This window comes from Ochotona princeps, chromosome 2 (assembly GCF_030435755.1).
Source record: "Ochotona princeps isolate mOchPri1 chromosome 2, mOchPri1.hap1, whole genome shotgun sequence".
NCBI classification, from domain to species: Eukaryota; Metazoa; Chordata; class Mammalia; order Lagomorpha; family Ochotonidae; genus Ochotona; species Ochotona princeps.
This window is the reverse complement of record NC_080833.1, coordinates 114,606,219-114,626,228: the sequence shown is the minus strand read 5'-3', so window position 1 is coordinate 114,626,228 and position 20,010 is coordinate 114,606,219. Positions and strand designations below refer to the sequence as shown.

At 42.9% G+C, this 20,010-nt stretch overlaps 1 protein-coding gene across 2 annotated transcripts; it reads left to right on the top strand.

The window, feature by feature from the left end:
- The first annotated feature begins 1,596 nt into the window (after positions 1-1,596).
- On the top strand, positions 1,597-11,224 carry LOC101519616 (intelectin-1). 2 transcript variants are annotated; one of them, XM_004589277.2, is made up of 7 exons: positions 1,597-1,681; positions 3,703-3,801; positions 4,791-5,038; positions 5,334-5,492; positions 5,881-6,001; positions 6,794-6,897; positions 10,987-11,224. In XM_004589277.2, the coding sequence occupies exons 1-7, from the start codon at positions 1,624-1,626 to the stop codon at positions 11,137-11,139; spliced, it is 942 nt and encodes a 313-aa protein (XP_004589334.2). In that variant the 5' UTR covers positions 1,597-1,623; the 3' UTR covers positions 11,140-11,224. The 2 variants fall into 2 exon arrangements, with proteins under 2 accessions (XP_004589334.2, XP_058516928.1); XM_058660945.1 differs by lacking the exon at positions 6,794-6,897 and having other exon boundaries at positions 10,987-11,151.
- The last annotated feature ends 8,786 nt before the right edge of the window (positions 11,225-20,010 follow it).

The following is a 20,010-nucleotide window of genomic DNA, read 5'->3' as shown; positions in this document are numbered from 1 at the left end:
TGATCCCTTGTGTACCAGTGGTTATAACTGCCTTGTCTGGGGAGACCCTCCAAGCACCCCCACCTGGTTTTCCCCTAGGCTCAGCTACCTTGTGTATTGTGCTTCTCCATCCCCTCCATCACATATCCCCACTCTCAGGCACGCATGCATGGGAAGTGGCCTGTTTTGCAGGGGTCCCAATCAACCATTTTATATAGGTGAAGAGCCCTCAGTGGCCTCCTTGTGGCCTGTCCTTAGTTTCATGTGCAGGCACAGTGGCAGGAACTGGGGGCTCGGTGTCAGGGGCTTTGGGAGTTGGAGCAGGTGTGATGGGAAACAGATTCAAGAGGAAGTGTGAGTTATAGTCAATGGGGCACAGTTAGTGGTAAAATAATGGTAGTTTGACTGGGTCGAGTCCCTAAGAGAGACTTTGCTATTTCCCTAGACTCACAGATGCTCTCAGTTATGGAAATTCCATGATTTGTGGATTATTGAAGATGAAATGCATAATGATACTAAGATTACAAAAGTTTCATAAACCCATGATAAAGGTACCAAAGAAATGTAATCTTTCCACTGAATTTTCCTTCCTGGTACTGTATTTTTTCCTATAACTTAATTTTGTGTAAAGCAGTAATTGAATGTTTAAGTAGAACATATTGGCTGAAAAGGAAAGATTCAAACACTTCCTGTGGCTTTCATTCCACTAAGTTTACAGAAAGCTGTTTCTTCCGCATGTGGTGTCATAAGGAAAAATGATCAATTCCAATGTAGCTGAAGGTGGGGTCATGAGAACTGAAGAACATCAGCAGGGTTGGGAGATCTCAGTGCATTTGTACTGATTTATTCCCCAAATACATAAATTTTCCTCTGTTTGTGGCAAAATGAGAAAACGAAGGAGAAAACAGTGGTTTTTGTAGGGAATTTAGCATATTCAGCTAAATCATTAATATTATTTTGAAGTGATTCTCCTTTTTGTTAAAGTTTCCTTTTTGGGGAGAAGTGATGATAATAGTAGCTGTTTAATTTTAAAAAGATTTTACTTTTCAGAAAATAAAGACACAAAGAAAACCAAGTGACGGCAACTCCAGGTGGTTTACTCACCTACTTGTGCTTTATTTTTTGAGACATACAATCATTTAGTTTCCCAAATATTGGACCCATGCCTGCAGATGACTTTAGCATTTATCCCTCAGAGTGTATGAATTTCAAGGGTTATCACTGTGTAAACCTTCCTTGAGTGAACAAGGGCTGTCCATCCACGGGCATCACGCCCAAGGAGGGTGTGGCTGGATATCTGGGCTGGCCCTCACTGGGCTTTTTCCATAAAGGGCTCAGCTTCTCATCTTGCATCAGCAGCCTCTGCAGAGAGAGCTCCCATCTCCATTCAGCTCCTGTGCAGGTGCCAAGGAGGCTGTGACCGGTGCTGGACAAAGTGCATCTGGAACTCCAACAGTCTGTGAGTTGGGGAGCTCCTGTTACAATTCAGGGGTGTAGCCATGGCGTTGGTTGCAGGAATGTGTGGCACTCAACCCAAGGCAAGAGGGCCTGGAGTCTTTGCAGGAGTGCACAGCCTGGGACCAAAGAGGTAGACAAACCAAATATCTACCCAGTGCCCTTCATCTTCCTTCTCTTTAGGTTGCCATGACCCAGTTAGGCTTCCTGCTGCTCCTGGTTGTGGCCAGCAGCTGGCGCAGTGCAGGTGAGTTGCCCTCCTGGGTGGAGAAGCATCCCAGATCAGCTCTGGTCCTCCAGGGCAAAGCTAGTTCTGGTGCTTCCTGGATCCATCTTTCCCAGGGCACAGGGAGTGCTTAGGGATGCACAGAGGTTGGTGTGCATGTTGGCTTCATGCTGATTTCTGACTGTCTGTGGGACTGGCTCATAGCACTGATGATGCAGCTGAGGGCACTGTCCATGTTTTGAGCCTCTGCATGGTCCTGTGGGGGCATCAGTGAGAAAAAAAGTCTCCTCCCTGCTCTTCCCCAGGTCAGTGGTCTTGATCTTCAATTTCCTTGGGAATGGCACGGTAACATTTTTGCTGAGGAATGTGTCTTCATGTGTTTCTTTCCCATAACCGGAGTGATGGTACTTAAAAATTGGTTTTTCTTTCTTGTTATTTACTTATTTATAATTGAAAAGATTAATTTATTTTTATTGGGAAGGCAGATTTTATAGAGAGAAGGAGAGACAGAGAGGAAGATCTTGCATCTGCTGGGTCACTCTCCAAGTGGCTGCAATGGCTGTAGCTGAACCTGAGCTGAGCTGAGCTGATCCAAAGCCAAGAGCCTCCTTAGGATCTCAAATGTTGGTTTAGGGTCCTAAGGTATTGAGCCATCCTCCACTGCTTCTCAGGCCACAAATAGGGAGCTGGATGGGTAGTGGAGCTGCAGGGGCACAAACACATTTAGTATCCTGGCACATTCAGTGCAAGTGTTTAAGTCACTAGGATTGAACCAGTCCCCATTTATTCATTAATTTATTTTTAAAGAAGACATGTTTTGGGCCAGGCATGGTAGCCTAGTGTCTCAAGTCCTCGTCTTGCACATGCGGGATCCCATATGGTGCTGGATGATATCCTGGCATCCCTACTTCCCATGCCGCTCCCTGCTTGTGACCTGGGAAAGTAGTCAAGGACAGCCAAACTTTGGGACCCTGTACCCACATGGAAGACCCAGAAAGAAGTTCCTGTCTCCTGGTCTTGGATTGGCTGAGCACTGACCGTTGCAGCAACTTGGGGAGTGAATCAGCAGACATAAGATGTTCCTCTTTGTCTCTCCTTCTCTCTGCAGATCTGACTTTCCAATTAAAAAAAAAAAAGGCAATGTGTTTTAGGTATTTTCTCACCTGACTTCACAAAACACTTTTTCTTAGCTTTGAGTATGAGGAAACTGAGGCTTTGGTATGTGAAGTTCAATTCCAAAGACACTCAATGGCGAGGACTGAGTTCCACCCAGGTGAACTCACCTGCCTTGCAGCATGTGGGCATTCTCATTCCTCTGGACGTCCAGAGCAGTTTGCGGAGTGGGATTCACAGACAAGGGTCTTCCTTCTCGCCTCTGCTGGACTCCTAGCTGTTGTCTCCTTACTCCCTGCCTCCTCACCCAGGATCAGCTTCAGCAGGCTACTTTTTTTTTTCTGCTATAGGCTAGATCATAATTTAGCTTATTTTTCTGCTTTTGGACATGATGCCCTCCAATTCCATGTGTAGTTTTCTTCTCTTTCTTCCTACAGTTATATCTTGTACATTTTCTCAGGACACGGTTAGTTGTTCCTTGGACAAGATGTTCTGTTTTGACTCTGAGATCTCATCCTGACAACCCCTTTCTCCATTATGGCCTGGCCTTTCCCATGTCACATACTTTGTTTTGCTTGTGCCAACATGATTAGCTCTTATCATCTGTTCTTCTCAATAGAGTTCTATTGATGACTCTGTAATCTCCTTAGAGGCAAGTCCTTGGGGATGCTGAATGTGTCGGAATGCCCAATGTCTAGGGCAGGGAGTATCACAGTTGGTGGTGGCATGGAGGGGATGTGCATAAAGCCTGCTGGGTGAGATGGGGTGAGATGGGATGAATGGGTCTGATCTGGGTCTCTCAGAGCTGTAGAAGGCAGGCACAGAATGGGCTCTGCTGTGGGAGTGGAATCGGTTTGGGATTCAGGACAATGGGACATGAGGTTTTGTGTCAAAGCAACAGGAAGAACCAAACTCTGCTTGTTCTGCAGCTGTTAACTATACAGATCCCATGAGACAGACCTGTTATTATTCTCCATCTCTGCCCAGAAGCTGCAAGGAAATCAAAGAGAAGTGCCCTGCATCCCGTGGTGAGTGATGAGCCTGCCAGCCAGCCAGCCAGCCAGAACTAGTCAAGTGCTTAGGCTTCGCAGAATGTAGTTTTTTTTTGTTGTAGTTTTGTTTAAAGAACATTTGGTATTATACATATAAATGCTCATTTCATTTAAGTATATACAACCACTAGTTTTAGTTTTAAGAAAACATATGTATATATTTGCAAATATAACATGGTGGAAAACATTTCGCAGTTAAGACAGTTTTAGCTGCAACTTAATGTCTTTAATACCTTCTTACGTAGTGGAGCCTTCACAAGGCTGCATCTCCAGGACATTGTCATTTCCCAGAGTGGATACCAAAATGTAGTGTACAGCAAGCACTTTCTGCATATTCTGCCTGCTCTCAGGTTGTGGCCACTTCTGCCTTCCTTTGCCCACTATGAATTTGCCCCTTTGTTTACCTCACAGAATGGGGATTAGGGATCATTTGTCTTTTATGGTAGCTGTCTTACTTAGCATCATGCTTTAGAGGTATATCCATAGCATACAATGACGTATTCACTGATTTTATCCTTTCTGTCTCTCTAAAACCACACACACACACACACACACAATTTTGTGCATCATTAGTCTTTCTTTTGTGTGTTTGTGTTGTTCCCACCTTTTGTCTCTTGTGACTCTTATGCTATAATGAGCATTGGTGTTTAGATATCCACGTGAGCTGCTGTTAACAATTCCTGTGTGTGTAGATTGGGGTGGAATTACTGGGTCATAGGAGCAGTTCATGTTGAAAATCTGGGATATGTCACTGAGAGGTTTTGATAGTTCTAGGCTATTTTGCAGTTTCAGATGAATGTTCTTGTAAACCTGGGGGAGATTCCAGCATCCCCAGGCCCACTTAGTAACAGGCCACAGGAAAGGAGCTGGAAGGCTATGTTCTTGGTTCCCTGAGCTTTTCTAGTGTGGGCTAAGGTGCACCATGAGTTTACAGACAGCGAGGCTCTTGTTGGTTCTCTCTACAGATGGCCTGTATTTCCTCCGCACTGAGAATGGAGTCATCTACCAGACCTTCTGCGACATGACCTCTGGGGGTGGTGGCTGGACCCTGGTGGCCAGTGTGCATGAGAACAACATGGGTGGGAAGTGCACGCAGGGTGATCGCTGGTCCAGTCAGCAGGGCAACAGGGCAGACTACGCAGAGGGGGACGGCAACTGGGCCAATTACAACACCTTTGGGTCTGCAGAGGCAGCAACAAGCGATGACTACAAGGTTGGTACAATGTCCTCTTTTCTGTCACTTGTGCGAGAATGAGGAGTTGAGTTGATGACACCACAAGCAGGTAACGGAAGGGCATGAAAAGTTGGTGACATCAAGTAGAGCTGGAGAAGTACTTAGATGTCTTGAAGCAAAACTTCTCCCCAACAAGGCCGTGGAGTTCATGTAGGAATCATTGTGTGCTAGAAGTGGGGTAACTGAGGCTGCTGCCACATGCCTGGCTGTCAGCTCAGACAGGTCTGCACTTGACTTCGTGGGCTGGTCAGGCTTACTGTCTGTTACTCTCCAGAACCCTGGCTACTACGACATCAAGGCCCAGGACCTGGAAATCTGGCACGTTCCCAACAAGACGCCCCTGAAGCAGTGGAGGATGCGTTCCCTGCTGAGGTACCGCACCAACACTGGCTTCCTCCAATTTCTGGGACATAACCTGTTTGGCCTCTACAAGGTACGCTGGGCTGTTGGGTGTGGGCACATTCTTTGGTGAACAGAAAGCCATGTGTTTGGAGGGAGCAGGTCTGATGTGTGGGTGGCTGATTATCTCTTACTGCTTCTGCTTGGCTGATTCTCCTACTTTGGGATTCCTGTGAATCCATGTCCTTTTCCTTACAGAAAAACTGATTCAGACTATGTTAGAGGGCCAGGGGAAATGGGGAGTGTGAAAGAGAGAGGGATATGAAGTTTGGGTCATTGTGGAGACACAGCTCTGGGGAGAAAGGATTGACTATTACTGAGACTGGTTTGTGGATAACGAGTTAGCTTGAAGAAATTTCTCCCTCTCCACAGTTTGACATCTGTTGTACTCTCCTCACATAATCTCTCTTTTGCCCCTGCAGAGATATCCAGTGAAATATGGGTTAGGGAAGTGTTGGATCGATAATGGCCCAGTGTCACCTGTGGTGTATGACTTTGGTGATGCCCAAAAAACTGCCTCTTATTACTCACCCATTGGCCAGAGTGAGTCTCATCATAAATTGTGATTTTGCTTCACAGAGAAATGATTGACAACACTTAATTATTGCTTGCATTTGTTGAGCAGTTATAGTAGTAACACACTCTTCTGGGGGTCTTGACATGGTCTTGCATCATTAGGTTAATTAGAACGTAAAGTTAGATTTCCAGTTATTCCCTTTTTGGAATACTTGAATCCAAGTTTTGAAAAATTCAGTAAGCTAATTTGCCTCTTGTAAGAGTTAATAAAAGATATAGAGTGATGTTGCTAGGAAATAAAAACTGACAATGTTGTGAGAATTTAGTTTCTGTCGTGAGAAGAGCTATCAGTGATCATAAGACAAGCATGTTTAGTACAATAAACTAGCATATGTGAAGTCTTTCTGTGTGAATGAGGGCAGGTGTTGTGGACATATCCACACCTGCCAATTGGAGACATGTGAGGTGGCCACCCTGCTCGTTGCTCATCCCTGCCAGATCTTTTGTTGTGTTATAGGTGATCTTTCTCATTTCTACCTTAGATCCTAGGCAAAGGAGTGTCCTTTTGTAATCCCTGGTATTAGTTCTATGCTCCCAGATGGAGAGACATTCCCCACAGGGACAAGTTCATGGTAGGCATGCATGAACCACTGGCAACAGACAGAAGCATTGGGCTCTGCTGCACATGGAAGTTTGCTGTAGCCTCTGTTCTGGGTTTAGGGAATCTCTATGCATCTGGGAAGATGACACAGAAGCTGTTTCTAGTCATTTCTTTGAGCATAACTGTTTTTTTTTTTTTTTTTGGTCTCGTATTTCCAGAGGAATTTGTTCCTGGATTTGTCCAGTTCAGGGTGTTTAACAACGAGAGAGCAGTGAATGCACTATGTGCTGGGATCAAAGTCACTAGCTGCAACACTGAGCATGTGAGTGTTTTGGGAGCTCACTGTCTGTGCTTGTGTGTGCAGGAGGTGATTTTGTTTCTGTGTGTGCTTGTGTGCTTATATTTCTGTGTTATATGTATGCATGTAGGTCTGTCTGCTTGTGTGTATCTGTGTGTTTTGTGTCTGTATCTATTTTACCCTATAGTAGTGCCTGTACCTGTCTGTGTCTATGTCTGTATAAGCCTATTTATCATATCTTTTTGAAGATTTACTTTTCCTGGGCCTGGTGCAATAATCTAGTGGCTGAAGTCTTCGCCTTGCATCTGCTGGGATCCCATATGGGTACCAGTTCATGTCCTGGCTATATCATTTCCCATCCAACTCCCTGCTTGTGGCCCGGGAAAGCAGTAGAGGATGGCCAAAGCCTTGAGACCCTGAACCCACATGGGAGACCTGGAGGAAATTCCTGGCACCTGATTTTGCGCTGTTTTAAGTCTGGCCATTTCGGCCACTTGGGGAATGAATCAGCCAACTGAAGTTGGCTGGATCTCCATCTCTTGGTAAATCTGATTTTCCAATAAAAACAAATCTTAATTAAAAAAAGATCTATTTATTTTTATTGGACATGTAGATTTACAGAGAGGAGACACATAGAGAAAGATCTTCTATCTACTGGTTCACTCTCGAAATGGTTACAATGGCCTGAGCTGATCGATCTGAAGCCAGGAACGTCTTCTGGGTCTCCCTTGTGGGTCCTGGGTCCCAAGGCACTGGACCCTTCTATCTGATTTCCCAGAATGCCAGCATGGAGTTGGATGGGAAGTGATGCAGCTGGGACCCATAACAATGCCCATATGGGATACTGGCACTCGGAGGTGGAGAATTAGCCAGTTGAGCCATTGCACCAACACAAATGAGTTTATTAATGTGTGTGCCTACATGTGTTTCTCCAAATTTGTGTGTCTTTGAGTCAGGTTTGTTTTTATGAATATGTGTGAGTGTGTCTGAGTTGTATTAGTGTGTGTCCTTGTGTCTCTGCTTTTGCTTTATTTCACATTTTTCTTTTTACAGTGTCATATGAACAAAATTTAATATTTAATAATTTCTTTATTTTCATTTGAAGGGCATTTTTTTTAATAAGAGAGAAGAACAGATGGAGAGAGAAGTCTTCCATGCTGTGGTTCATTTCCCACATGGTTGCAATGGATAGAGCTAAGCTGATCTGAAGCTGGGAGCCAGGATCTTTTTCTGGGTCTCCAATGTGTGTGGAGAGTCTGAAGGACTTGGGTCATCCTTTGTTGCTTTCCCAGGTCACAGGCAAGGCTGGATCAAAAATGGAGCAGAAGAGACACAAATCACACCCATATGGGATGCTGGCACCACAGGGCAGAGGATTAGCCTGATGCACCACTGTGCAGGCCCTGCATATAATTTATTTCAGTGGAGTTCAGTTAATCAGCGTTTTCCTCATTTGTGCGTTTTTTTGTTTCCTTCGAGATGTATTTATCTATACTGAGGTCATGAAGATATTCATGATTTAGAATATTGGGGAATATTGACTTCTAGACACTCTATTTTTGTGTTTTTTCCCAATTAAGGAGGAGAGAGAGCCATCTTCATGTCCTCTCTCAGCCATCATTGTGTCCATTTTCCAGCCACAATGGGTCCTGTGTTCTCACAGGAGATCCTCCAGATGATGATGCAGAGGATGAAAGGGGGTGGGCACTGGTAGTGAGTTGGAATAGGTATCTTCATACCATTTTTTTGTGACAAACATTTCCTATGCTGGCTTCCCTGGCTGCTTAGATGGTTAGTGAATGCATGTTTTTACAGTTTGTTAACTGCTCTGATCCTGAGAAATGCATATCTAGAACACCTAGAAGGTGCTGGATAGTTGAGATGCAGAGATGACCCAGTCATCTTGAGGCGTTCATGTTGAGTAGGACACAAAGGTAAACGCTAAATCACAGTGTCGTGCAGTGTAGCAGAAGTACAGACAAGGGGCTCTGGCACACAACATAGGAGCTCCTGCCTGCAGTGATGACAAGCATTGATTACCCAAGGAAGGTGGGATTTGTGTGAGGTTCGAAACATGTCTAGAGTTCAACAAGTTACAAGGAGCAGAGAAGAACATTTACTAGTAGATGACTAACATGTTCAAAATCATGGATGTATGATGCAATGAGGTGTGTTCAGTGGGAGCAAGATGCTTATAAATGTTTGATAATGGGTATACCAGGGGGCTGACGATGTAACATACAGGAATCAAGGCATGGAGGGGCTTGTGTCTTATGTCAAGGATATTGTAACAGGAAAATCTGAGCTGGTCGGTTTTGGTTTTACTAAGATAATGTGTGTGGAAGATGCATATTCAAATCAGGTGACATTGGGGGCTAGAGAACTTGAATTAGGTGTAAATCCTATTTAAAAGAGGAAGCATCTGTTCCAGGGTGTTCTTGAGTGAACATGAATGGGTTCCAGAAATACACACATGAGGAATTTAACTGTTTGATTTCCAGGTGATTGTGGGGCATAAGATATGTAGAGCATGAAAAACATTTTTGATGTTTGTTTTGGTAACTGGGTATTTTCAATTAAGTTGGAATGTAGATAAATCAGGGAAAGTAGTGATTCTTTTTTTTTTTTGTTTGTTTGTTTTAAATTTTTTTTATTTATTATTTTTAATTCATTAATTACATTGTATTATGTGACACAATTTCATAGGTACTTGGGTTCTCCCCACCCCTCCCCAAACCCTCCCACCATGGTGGATTCCTCCACCTTGTTGCATAACCACAGCTCAAGTTCAGTTGAGATTCCCCCATTGCAAGCGTATACCAAACATAGAGTCCAGCATCTTATTGTCCAGTCAAGTTCAACGGCTTATTAGGTATACCCTTTCTGGTCTGAAGACAGAGCCAGCAGAGTATCATCCCAGTCAATTGAAAGCTCCAACATACCATCAGCAAAAATTTACATCATTATGGAATTGAAAGTAGTGATTCTTTTTTCTTCTAAGTCCAGAAACATTTGAGATGTCTATGTAGACACATCTCAGTGTTGATTGCTTATGGAATCCTCAAGCATAATAAATACTTGGGCAGGAAAGAGAGATTTGTGACTCAGCACTGTACGGGTGACACTTTAGATTCTTTGTACAAGATGTCTCCCCACAACAGAGAAATTGAGGTGTAGACTGAGCATTGAGTATTTAAGGCATGTGCAGAGAGCAAAGGGCCATTACTGAGTCTGAGAATCCATACTCTGAAGGATAGGATGAGGGTCCAGCGTGTGGCACAGTGTGTCAATCTACTGCTTGTGACAACTGTATCCTACATTTGCGTGCCTTGTTGGAATCCTTGTTGCTTTGCTTCCAATTAAGTTTCCTGCTAATACTACCAAGAAGCTCAGGTACTTTAGTCCCTGCCAACATGCGGGAAACAAATGTGAAGTTCCTGGCTCCTGACTTCAGACTGGTCCAGTCTTGGGTTCTTGCAGTCATTTGGGATGTGAATCAGCATCCAGATCTCTGTCTCACTCTGATTCTACCTTTGTCATGCTGTCTTTCAAGTAAATAAACAACATTTTTATTTTATGTTTAAAAAAGTTCAAAAGAATTAAGAAATAGATCTTGATTTCTTCTTTTTTAAAGATTTTATTTATTTTTTTTATTACAAAGTCAGATGTACAGAGAAGAGGAGAGACAGAGAGGAAGATCTTCCGTCCGATGATTCACTCTCCAAGTGAGCGCAATTGGCCAGTACTGTGCCCATCTGAAGCCAGGAGCCAGGAACTTCCTCTGGGTCTCCCACACGTGGGTGCAGGGTCCCAAAGCTTTGGGCCGTCCTTGGCTGCTTTCCCAAGCCACAAGCAGGGAGCTGGATGGGAAGTGGAGCTGCTGGGATTAGAACCGGTGCCCACATGGGGTCCCTGTGCGTTCAAGGTGAGGACTTTAGCTGCTAGGCCACGCTGCTGGGCCCATACATCTTGAGTTCCAACTCATTGTATGTGATGGAGTGAATAAAGAGAAGTAGATTAAGAACAAAGATTCCATGGGAGTTGACCATTAAGAGCCTGCTGGTGTCCACACCCAATCAAATCCCTCCCTGTGTTTCTTCTTTGTATTCCCAGCACTGCATTGGTGGAGGAGGATACTTCCCTGAGAGCAATCCAGTGCAGTGTGGGGATTTCTCTGCCTTTGACTGGGATGGATATGGAACCCATCGGGGTTACAGCAACAGCCGGGAGATCACCGAGGCAGCTGTGCTCCTGTTCTACAGATGAAAGCTCTGCGGTGTGAGACCAGGAATCTGCGGTCAAATCTTAGTGTCAGAGATAGAGGATCTTGATTGGTAATAAGGAGAGATCAATAAAATGCATCAATGTATGTCTTGTCTGTTTTGAACTCTTTTTGTATGTTGGCTGCCAATCTGAGAGATACATTAAAGAATATGTGTTGTTCTGTGAGTTCCACCACACATTTTGGGTTTGAAATTTCATGTCCCAACTGACGGAAGTCTAGAAAACTTTAAATTTGATTTGGGGAAGGGGAAATTTTTTTTTGATAATTCTCTATGATGCATTCTTATTAGCTAATATATGCATAATATGAATGACTTAAGGAAGATGTGAATACATGTTAAATTATAAGAAAAACAGGAAACATAGGACAAGACTAGTCATTCTTTGGGAGGTCAAAAGAGTCTCCTGGGTGGATGTGGCTGGCTCATCTGGCATCCTATCTTTGTCTGGTTTCTCAACAGGAGAGCCAACAGTGAATGACTCATCCATTCCAAAGGTATATTGACCATAGCAGTATTGACTTCTGAGTAGAACTCAGATGTGTCACACTGTTTAAGGTGGAAATTTGATTATTGAATTCTTAAAACCCCATCATCACTATTTTTATTGATTATTCCTCATGGATTAGAGTATTTGTTCTCTGCCAGGGACCAGCTCCAGCTGAATTTGGTGCTCGAGAAGGGTGTGTGGATTTGGTGATGAAAAGAGACATAGAAAGGGTCACCTGGTGCCCTCTATTAACAGCTCAAAAAGCTGTCTTTTTTTTTTTAAATTTACTTAGACACATCACAAACTTCTGCACAAACATTTAATTGTTCTATTTTTACTTCATGACTAAGCAGGTATTTTTTTTTAAGATTTATTTATTTATTTTTATTACAAAGTCAGATATACATAGAGGAGGAGAGACAGAGAGGAAGATCTTCCCTCTGATTACTCACTCACCAAGTGAGCACAATGGCTGGTGCTGTGCCAACCCAAAGCCAGGAGCCAGGAACTTCTTCCAGGTCTCCCACGTGGGTGCAGGATCCCAAAGCATTGGGCCATCCTCGACTGTTTTCCCAGGCCACAAGCAGGGAGCCGGATGGGAAGTGGAGTTGCCAGGATTAGAACCGGTGCCCATGTGGGATCCTGGCGCATTCAAGGTGAGGACTTTAGCCGCTAGGTCATGTCGCCAGGCCCATAAGCAGGTGATCTTAAAGATGATTCTGCAAAATATTATATTCAAGCCATTATTCATTCTTCAGTAGTAGCCACTGGTGACAACCAAGACTCCAAGGTCAAGTCACATGTGAATACCTACTAATTAATAATACATTCCTATTACATTTTAAAAATTTTACTTGTTTTTATTATTAACATTTTATGATACAGTTTCATATGCCTGGGAATTCCCTTATTCCCTCTCCAATTCAATTGCCCCTCGTGGAGTTCCTCTATATTTTTACCATAGTAGAGTTCCTCATACACAGTCGTACGTCCATCATGGTGGCCATGGACAATGGCAGAGTTCAGCATCCTATTGTCAAGATATAGTGAACAGTCTCATTGGGAGTCATCTTTGATCTGGAAGTAGAAATGCATGCTGCATTGTATCCTCATATCTGGTTATGGCAGTCTCCATTACACAGTTACTACACATCCCCTTAAATGAAAAGCCACAATACAAAATCAACAACAGGAAGAAAAATAGAAATTTACAATGTCATGAAGTTAAATTACATGCTGCTAGATATGATAGTTTCCATTTCACAGTTACTATACATCCCCTTGAATTAAAACTCACAAAACAAAATCAACAGCAGGAAGAAAAAAAATTAACAATACCATGAAGTTAAATAACATGCTACTAAATGACTGATGTGTCGCTAAAGAAATGTAAAAGAAAATCAAGAACCTTCTTGCAGAAAATAATGCTTTTGTATGATCTATAAGTCATTGAAGAATTCAATCAGAAGAAAGTGTTTTGAAGAGATGAAACTAGCAAAAAAAATCAAAATCCATGAGATATAGTTTCTGCTGATCTTTGTTTGTGAAAAGTGTCTGCTGTAGGCAACAAATAGATGAGTTTTGTTTTTTAATCCAGTCTAATAATATATGACATTTGATTGATGAGTTTAAATCATTTACATTCAGGATCAGTAAGAATGGGTGGTAATTTGGTCCTGTCATTTTAGCAATGAGTCGTTAGTTGATTTAGTCTTCTGTTGTTATTTTACCGGGATGTTCTTCCCATTTGCCATTGGTTTTGGTGCGTACTATTCCTTTTCTCTGTCAAAAAACATTTTAAAGTGTCGTTTGTAGGGCAGGTTTGGAAAAGGCATATTCTCTAACTTTTCTTTACTGTGGAAGAATTCTGTTTCATTTTCAAGACAAAAGAAAGCTTTGCTGGATATGTCTTCCTGGGCCGACAATTGTTTTCTTTTAGAATCTGGAATATGTCACTCCATTCTCTTCTTGCCTGTAGAGCTTCCTGTGAGAGATCTCCTGTGAGCTTAATTGGCATTCCTTTATATGTCAGTTGCACATTTAAGGATCTTTTTTTTTTTTTTATGTTCCATTGAAGAGAGCTTGATTACCATGTGTCTTCGTGAAGATCGTGTTTGATCAAGCTGGTTGGGAGTTCTGTGCCCCTCCTGGATCTTGTTTCCCAATTCTCTCTCTAGGGAAATTTTCCCTTATTATTTTATTAAACGCATTTTAAATCCCTGCTTTTCCTCCTGCACTTTCTGGGACTCCCATAACTCTTACATTTGGCCTCTTGATAGTTCAATTCTTGAATACTTTTTTTTAGCCTGATCCAGCTCTGCTTCCAGTTTTTTGTTTGTTTCCTCCTGGTGACAGAAAATATCTTCTAATTTTGAGATCCTTTTTTGTGCTTGCTTCATTATATTTCGGAGACTCTTCAATGTATTTTTAATTTGCTCCACTGTATTCTTCATTTCTGATATATTAGCTTTCATTTTATTCATTTTCAGTGTGACATATTCCTTAAATTCTTTGAATGCCTGCTTTATGTGCTTCTCCTTGTAGATAAGAAGCTATATAACAAGTGTTTTGAATTCTGTGTCCCCAATTTTCTCGATGTCTTCCTCAGTTAACTCTGAGTTTGGAAAAGGGTTTTGCTCCTTTTCAGGGGAGACTTCAGTCATATTCATTTTGCCTTTGTCTCTTCTTTTGCTCTTGGTCATTGTACTGCTCTTGGTTAGCAGATTCTTCTCCTTGGGGCAGGATTCTAAGCTCTGTCACCCAGAGGTCTACAATGCGATTTTACTTATTGCAGTTGGTGCACAGCTCTTTGTTTGCAGCCAATTGTGCCACTCCCTCCAGAGAGTTCCAGATCTGGGTTCTTATGTTAAATTTCCACCATGGTCTCTGTAGCCCCAGCTCTTGGCTCACCACTCTCCACCTCCTGCGATGCTGTGCTGAGGCTGCACCTTTCTCCCACTTCTGATAGGAGCAGGTGCCAGGATTAGGGAGACACCAGATGTCCTATATAGCTAGGTAGTTGGTGGTGCTGATCTTGCCGGAACCTGTTGGACGTTAGTTCTGGCTACCACACAGACCTATTTTGACCCGTGCGATGCCAAAGTCGGTATTGTTTTCCTGTGGGACCAGTGGAATGCACTGAGCTTAGTGAGTTCTTGTCAAGCTTAGTGCATGTGCAGCTCACTGTTGTCCCCTGCAGTCCTAAACTTTTGCCACACTGTACAAAATGGCTCATGATATGCCACTACTAGAGTTCCTGATCTGCTGGGCATCACGTCTGAGGGCTCTCCAGACCTGTCTTGGGTGAAACCTGTAGAATGCCACGTCGTTGCAGTTCACTGAGTCAAAAATGACTTTACTCCTGGCTCAGTACATGTTCAGTACTGACCATAGCCCTTGTCTCCTTACGCAAAATGGTGCCCAATTCGGCTGTAGGGGGCAGACTGGGCTGTGAAATCCACCCTGTTCTCGCACTGCCTATCTGGGATCTGCTGCTCAGTTTCTGCTCCTGGTCAAATCAAATAGACCTACATGATGGACAGTTCGTTGTCTGTGTTCTCCTCAGTGCCGGCAACACCCACGTCATGTATATCCTGAGCGAGTGGAGGGACTAGGGTTGAAAAGAGGACAACACACACTGGGTCATTTGTGTAAGGAGAATGTCGTTTATTGAAACTCCAGGCTGCCTTTTATACTCTGCCTAGCTCCTCTCAGTAATTTTCCAATGCTCAAGCAGTTCCTAAAATCCCCCGGGGACATAATTTGTCAAACAGGAAGCAGGAACTTGCGTTTAAGCCAGAGACTATATGTTTTATGCCAAGATTGCACATTCTGTTACACCTCTTGAGAAACAAGCTAAGCTGTGGAGTTAACCCTTGGGAGACCGGGCTCTACATGCTCAAGCTCCCAGTAAAAGTCCCTTCCCACCCGGTTGCTGGTGGATTTCCAGCTGCTGGTGGAGTTCAGATCACCTTTAGCTGAATGCCGCTGGAGTATCATTCACTGCAACACCACACCATTGTATACGCTGCTTTCCTGTGTCTGTCAGTCTCCAGGTACCCCTCTGCTGTTGTTCTGTCTTCTCCTATTTCCTGGAATGTGTCCTCTCTACTTCATCCTGATCGAATGTTTTTCCATCTGTTTAAATGTGTCCTTACCCTATTCTGCCATCTTGATTCTCCCACCAATTCTCTTAATAAATATTTTCATGCCTTATTGTTCCCACCTATAACTTGATGAATAAAAAAGAGTAGACTGGGCATTAACTTTCTCCATTGCAAAAGCAAGACTCATTACTGCTTTTAGATGAGAAACTTCTGTGAAATTTTTATGAGCAATTGTTAACGATTCTTTTTTCATAAGAAAGGTAGATTAACAGAGAGAATTATCTTTCTTGCACTAGTTCACCCCCCAAGTAGCTACAGCAGCTGGAGCTGATCTAATCCAAAGTCAGGAACCAGGAGCTTCTGTCATGTCTCCCATGCAGGTGCAACGTTCCAAGTCTTTGGGCCATCCTCTACTGCATTCCCAGGACACAAGCAGGGAATTGGAAGAGAAGCAGATGAACTGGGATAAGAACCAGAACCAATATGGGATCCTGGTGCATGTAAGACAAGGATTTAGACACGGAGTTATTCCCTAGTCCCTTTGTGAATAATTTTTTTTTTTAACCAAATTTGCCAGTAGATTCCTGGCTGCTCCTGGCTACCCCAAGGCTCGGGTGCCTTGCTCTCCTGGCCATGTGACTGTGGCTTGGAGAATCTGAGCTGGCCCAGGCTTTCTGCAGGGGATCCTTGCTCCCCATCTACCGCTGCTAGTTGGTCTGGGAAAAGAAACAAAAGATGACCCAAATGTTGGACCCTGCCACCACATGAGACCTGAAAGAAGCTCCTGGCTCTTGGCTTCAGCCTGCCCTGTCCCCAAAATTGCAGCCACTGAGAGAGTTAACCAACGAATAGATAATTTGTCTCTGTGTGTGTGTGTGTGTGTGTGTGTGTGTGTGTGTGTGTGCGTGTGTGTAACTCTGGTTTTCAAATAAATACATCAATCTAAAAACAATAAAATACATAAAACAAATTCATTTTTTTTTTCAAATGAGACTCCTTTTGAAAACTTATTTTACAAAGAAAAATATTAAGAGAAAGAGTTCCCACTTCCAATTTCTCTGTTCCAATCCCTTAAGTTGTACAGAAATACCTCCCATGTGGCTGGCAGGTAGTCAAATACTCAGTTCTTCAAGGTTCATCATTACATTCCAGGCCTTTTCATCAGCAGGAGGTTACTGTCAAGAGACAGAAGTGGTTCACACACTCAAGCATCTCTCTATGGGATGCTACTGCCTTAACCAGCATATTGTATCTCCAGCTAACATGAAACTCTGAAATTTCTTCTTATCATTCAGCATTTTTTTTGAGAGGCAGTAAGATAGAGAAGAGTGCACCCCTTTGCTTAACCACTCCTCACATGTCTACAACAGAAACAAATTTGCCATGTGGAAGTTGGGAATAAGGAACTCAGTCTAATACTTGGGTCAACATTGCTGCCTACAGTGATCTACCCTGGAGGGAAGCTGGAGTCAGACTCCAAGCAAGTGCTGCAAAATGTAACACGGACATCTTAACCATGAGGCAAAACCAGGCACCATCCTAACCTTCACCATAAATAACTGTCACAAAAAGAGGCCCTAATAGCAATGGGTGCAGAAGCACTGTATATGTAAAATTTTTCTCACATGTATCCAGATGATTGTATTATTTCTGTCCTCATTTTGCTTCAGACCATTGAGAACTCATTCTAGAGCAGAGCTGGTCTACAGACTGCATTTTGGAGCCATTGATTCAGTACAAACCTGCCCTGGTATCTCGGGACCTGCTCTAACCCTTCTGCCCAATGTCAGGTCAACCTCCCCTCAGCACAGCTGTTATATCATCCTCCCTCAGAATCAGAAGGGATCGCTTACTCTCTTGGGTATTACTACATTGCACAGGATTACCTTTATGTCATAAAAGATGATACGCATGTTTACAAGCATGTCATTCTCATGTTTACGAAGAAATTTATGAAACATCTGTATTTGCCAAGCTAATATTTTCTGCATAATTTTACAAATCACTATATGAATGAGAGGAAATATTACCATATTCAGCTCAGAGAAAATATACAAAAAATGTATATTTCCTATTATAGTATATTTTACTTTAACATCCACGATTTTCATTCATTGGGAAACCAGTTTGCTTTTGCTCTTTGAAACATTGGTGCATTTTATCACAAATCTTATGAATTCCATGAAAAATACTAGTTCTGACATTAGAAAAGAAAGGTTCCACTTGAACCAGAACATCATGCAGGCCCTCACACATGAGCTCAAACCCAGGATGTGGGACCAATGAGACATGACGTTGAGCAAACCACTTCATGCCCTGGGTCTCAGGCTTTACATCTATAAATTAGAGGTAACAAGCACCTCACTAGAGTGCTGTGTGGGTAAAATGACAAGAGAAAATAAGAATGCATGCAAATATATAAAATGTATGATTATCAAAATGACCTCAGAAATCTTGACCGCTCTTTCAAGTCTGTGAGCAACTCACTTCAGCTGAGACACTCATCTCTGTGAACAGATGGGATTACTGCTTGCATTTCACATAAAGCCCATTGCTATGTACTGAGGGATACTAGCACACTGCATGGCATGAAAATCCAGGAGACAGTTGTTAGAAAGAAAGAAAGAAAGAAAGAAAGAAACAAAGAAAGAAAGAAAGAAAGAGAGAATTTTGAAGTATATCAATCACAAGGGTACAGATAGTGATTCAGTGCAGATGTGAATCAGTCTGGGGCCAGCATAGTGATGTAGTGGGTAAAGCCACCACCTGGTTCACTGTGTCCCGTAAGGACACCAGGCATCTCTCAGCTGCTCCACTTCCCATCCAGACTTCTACTAATGACTGGAAAAGCACCAGAAAATGACCAAAGTGCTTGGGCCCCTGTCATCGATGTAGAAACTTGGGTAAATCTCCTACACCTTGGATTGGCCTAGCCCCGTCCTGTCCATGCAGCCACCTGGAGAGTACATTAGCTGAAGATTTCTCTCTCTCCCTTCCGCCCTCCTTCCCTCCATTCTTGTTTCCCTTCCATTTTTATTTTGTCACTTGGACTTTCATGTACATAAAACATTTATTTTGGGGCCAACATTGTGGCATAGTGGGTCAAAGCATAAACCACAACACGGGCATTCCAAACAGATGCTGGTTCATGCCCTGGTTGCTTTATTTCTGATCCTGATCCCTATTAAACATGGGGAAAACAGCAGAGGAGGACCCAAGTACTTGGCCCCTGTCACCCACATAGAAGATCCAGACGAAGATCCTGACTCCTGCTTTGGCTTCACCCATCCCTAGACCTTTGTGATCACCTGATGGGTCAAACAGTGGATGGAAGATCAGTCTCTCTCTCTCTCTCTCTCTTTCTTCTTCCCTCACCCCTTCTCTCTTTCTGTAACTCTTTCTAAAAAACATGTGATTGTTTAGCTCTAAATATATATTTTATTTATATATATGTAACTCTTCTGGGACAACAATACAACCACAACAGTGATCATTTATTTGCTGTTGTATTATGTCTACAATTTTCATCTATAATGTCCAACACACCTGTGACTTGAATGTCTGTAACTACTTCCAATTCCCACCCCCTAAATGCTTATGTGGCAACCTAACCCCCAATTTGACAACATTTGAATGTAAGGCTTCCTTGAGGTGATCCTGAGAGTAGAATCCTCAAGAATGAGATTAGAATGGGATTTTAGCCCTTACCAAAGCAGCCTAGAAGAGATTCCTCACACCTACCACCAGGGGGTTACAGTGGGAACACAGCTGCCTATGGAGAAAAGGCATTTGCAGGTCCTCAACCTGCCTGTGCCTGGATCCTCAGCCATCAGAGCTGTGGGACACAAATCCCTAAGGCATCCAGGCTGCAATACTCGGGCATAGCTGTCTGAACAGCCAGAGGTGATTGCTCAATTACAAATAACCTGGCATAGAGACTCAAAATAGCCATGCGGCAAGAAAAACAAGACAACAGACAGCAGTAAGAAACCCAGAGGCATGCGCACAATAGAGTTAGACCTACCATGTAACACGTTCAAAACAATGAAGGAGAAGATGACCAAAAGACACGGGATTGTTACATCTAACGGACACCTGCACCTCCAGTTTATTGCAGTACTATTCAAATAGCCAAGATATGGAATCAACCTAGGTGTCCACCACTGGATGAATGGACATAGATATTGTAGTACACACACAATACAATATTACTCAATCATTAAAAGAATAAAATCTGTCATTGGCAAAGAAATCAAAT

What these genes read in the sequence shown, in the direction of transcription:
- LOC101519616 (XM_004589277.2), top strand. Translation starts at nt 1,624, where the DNA reads ATGACCCAGTTAGGCTTCCTGCTGCTCCTGGTTGTGGCCAGCAGCTGG. An exon ending in CAACAAGCGATGACTACAAG is followed by an intron (nt 5,039 to 5,333) that starts GTTGGTACAATG and finishes GTTACTCTCCAG; the next exon opens with AACCCTGGCTACTACGACAT. An exon ending in CTAGCTGCAACACTGAGCAT is followed by an intron (nt 6,898 to 10,986) that starts GTGAGTGTTTTG and finishes TTGTATTCCCAG; the next exon opens with CACTGCATTGGTGGAGGAGG.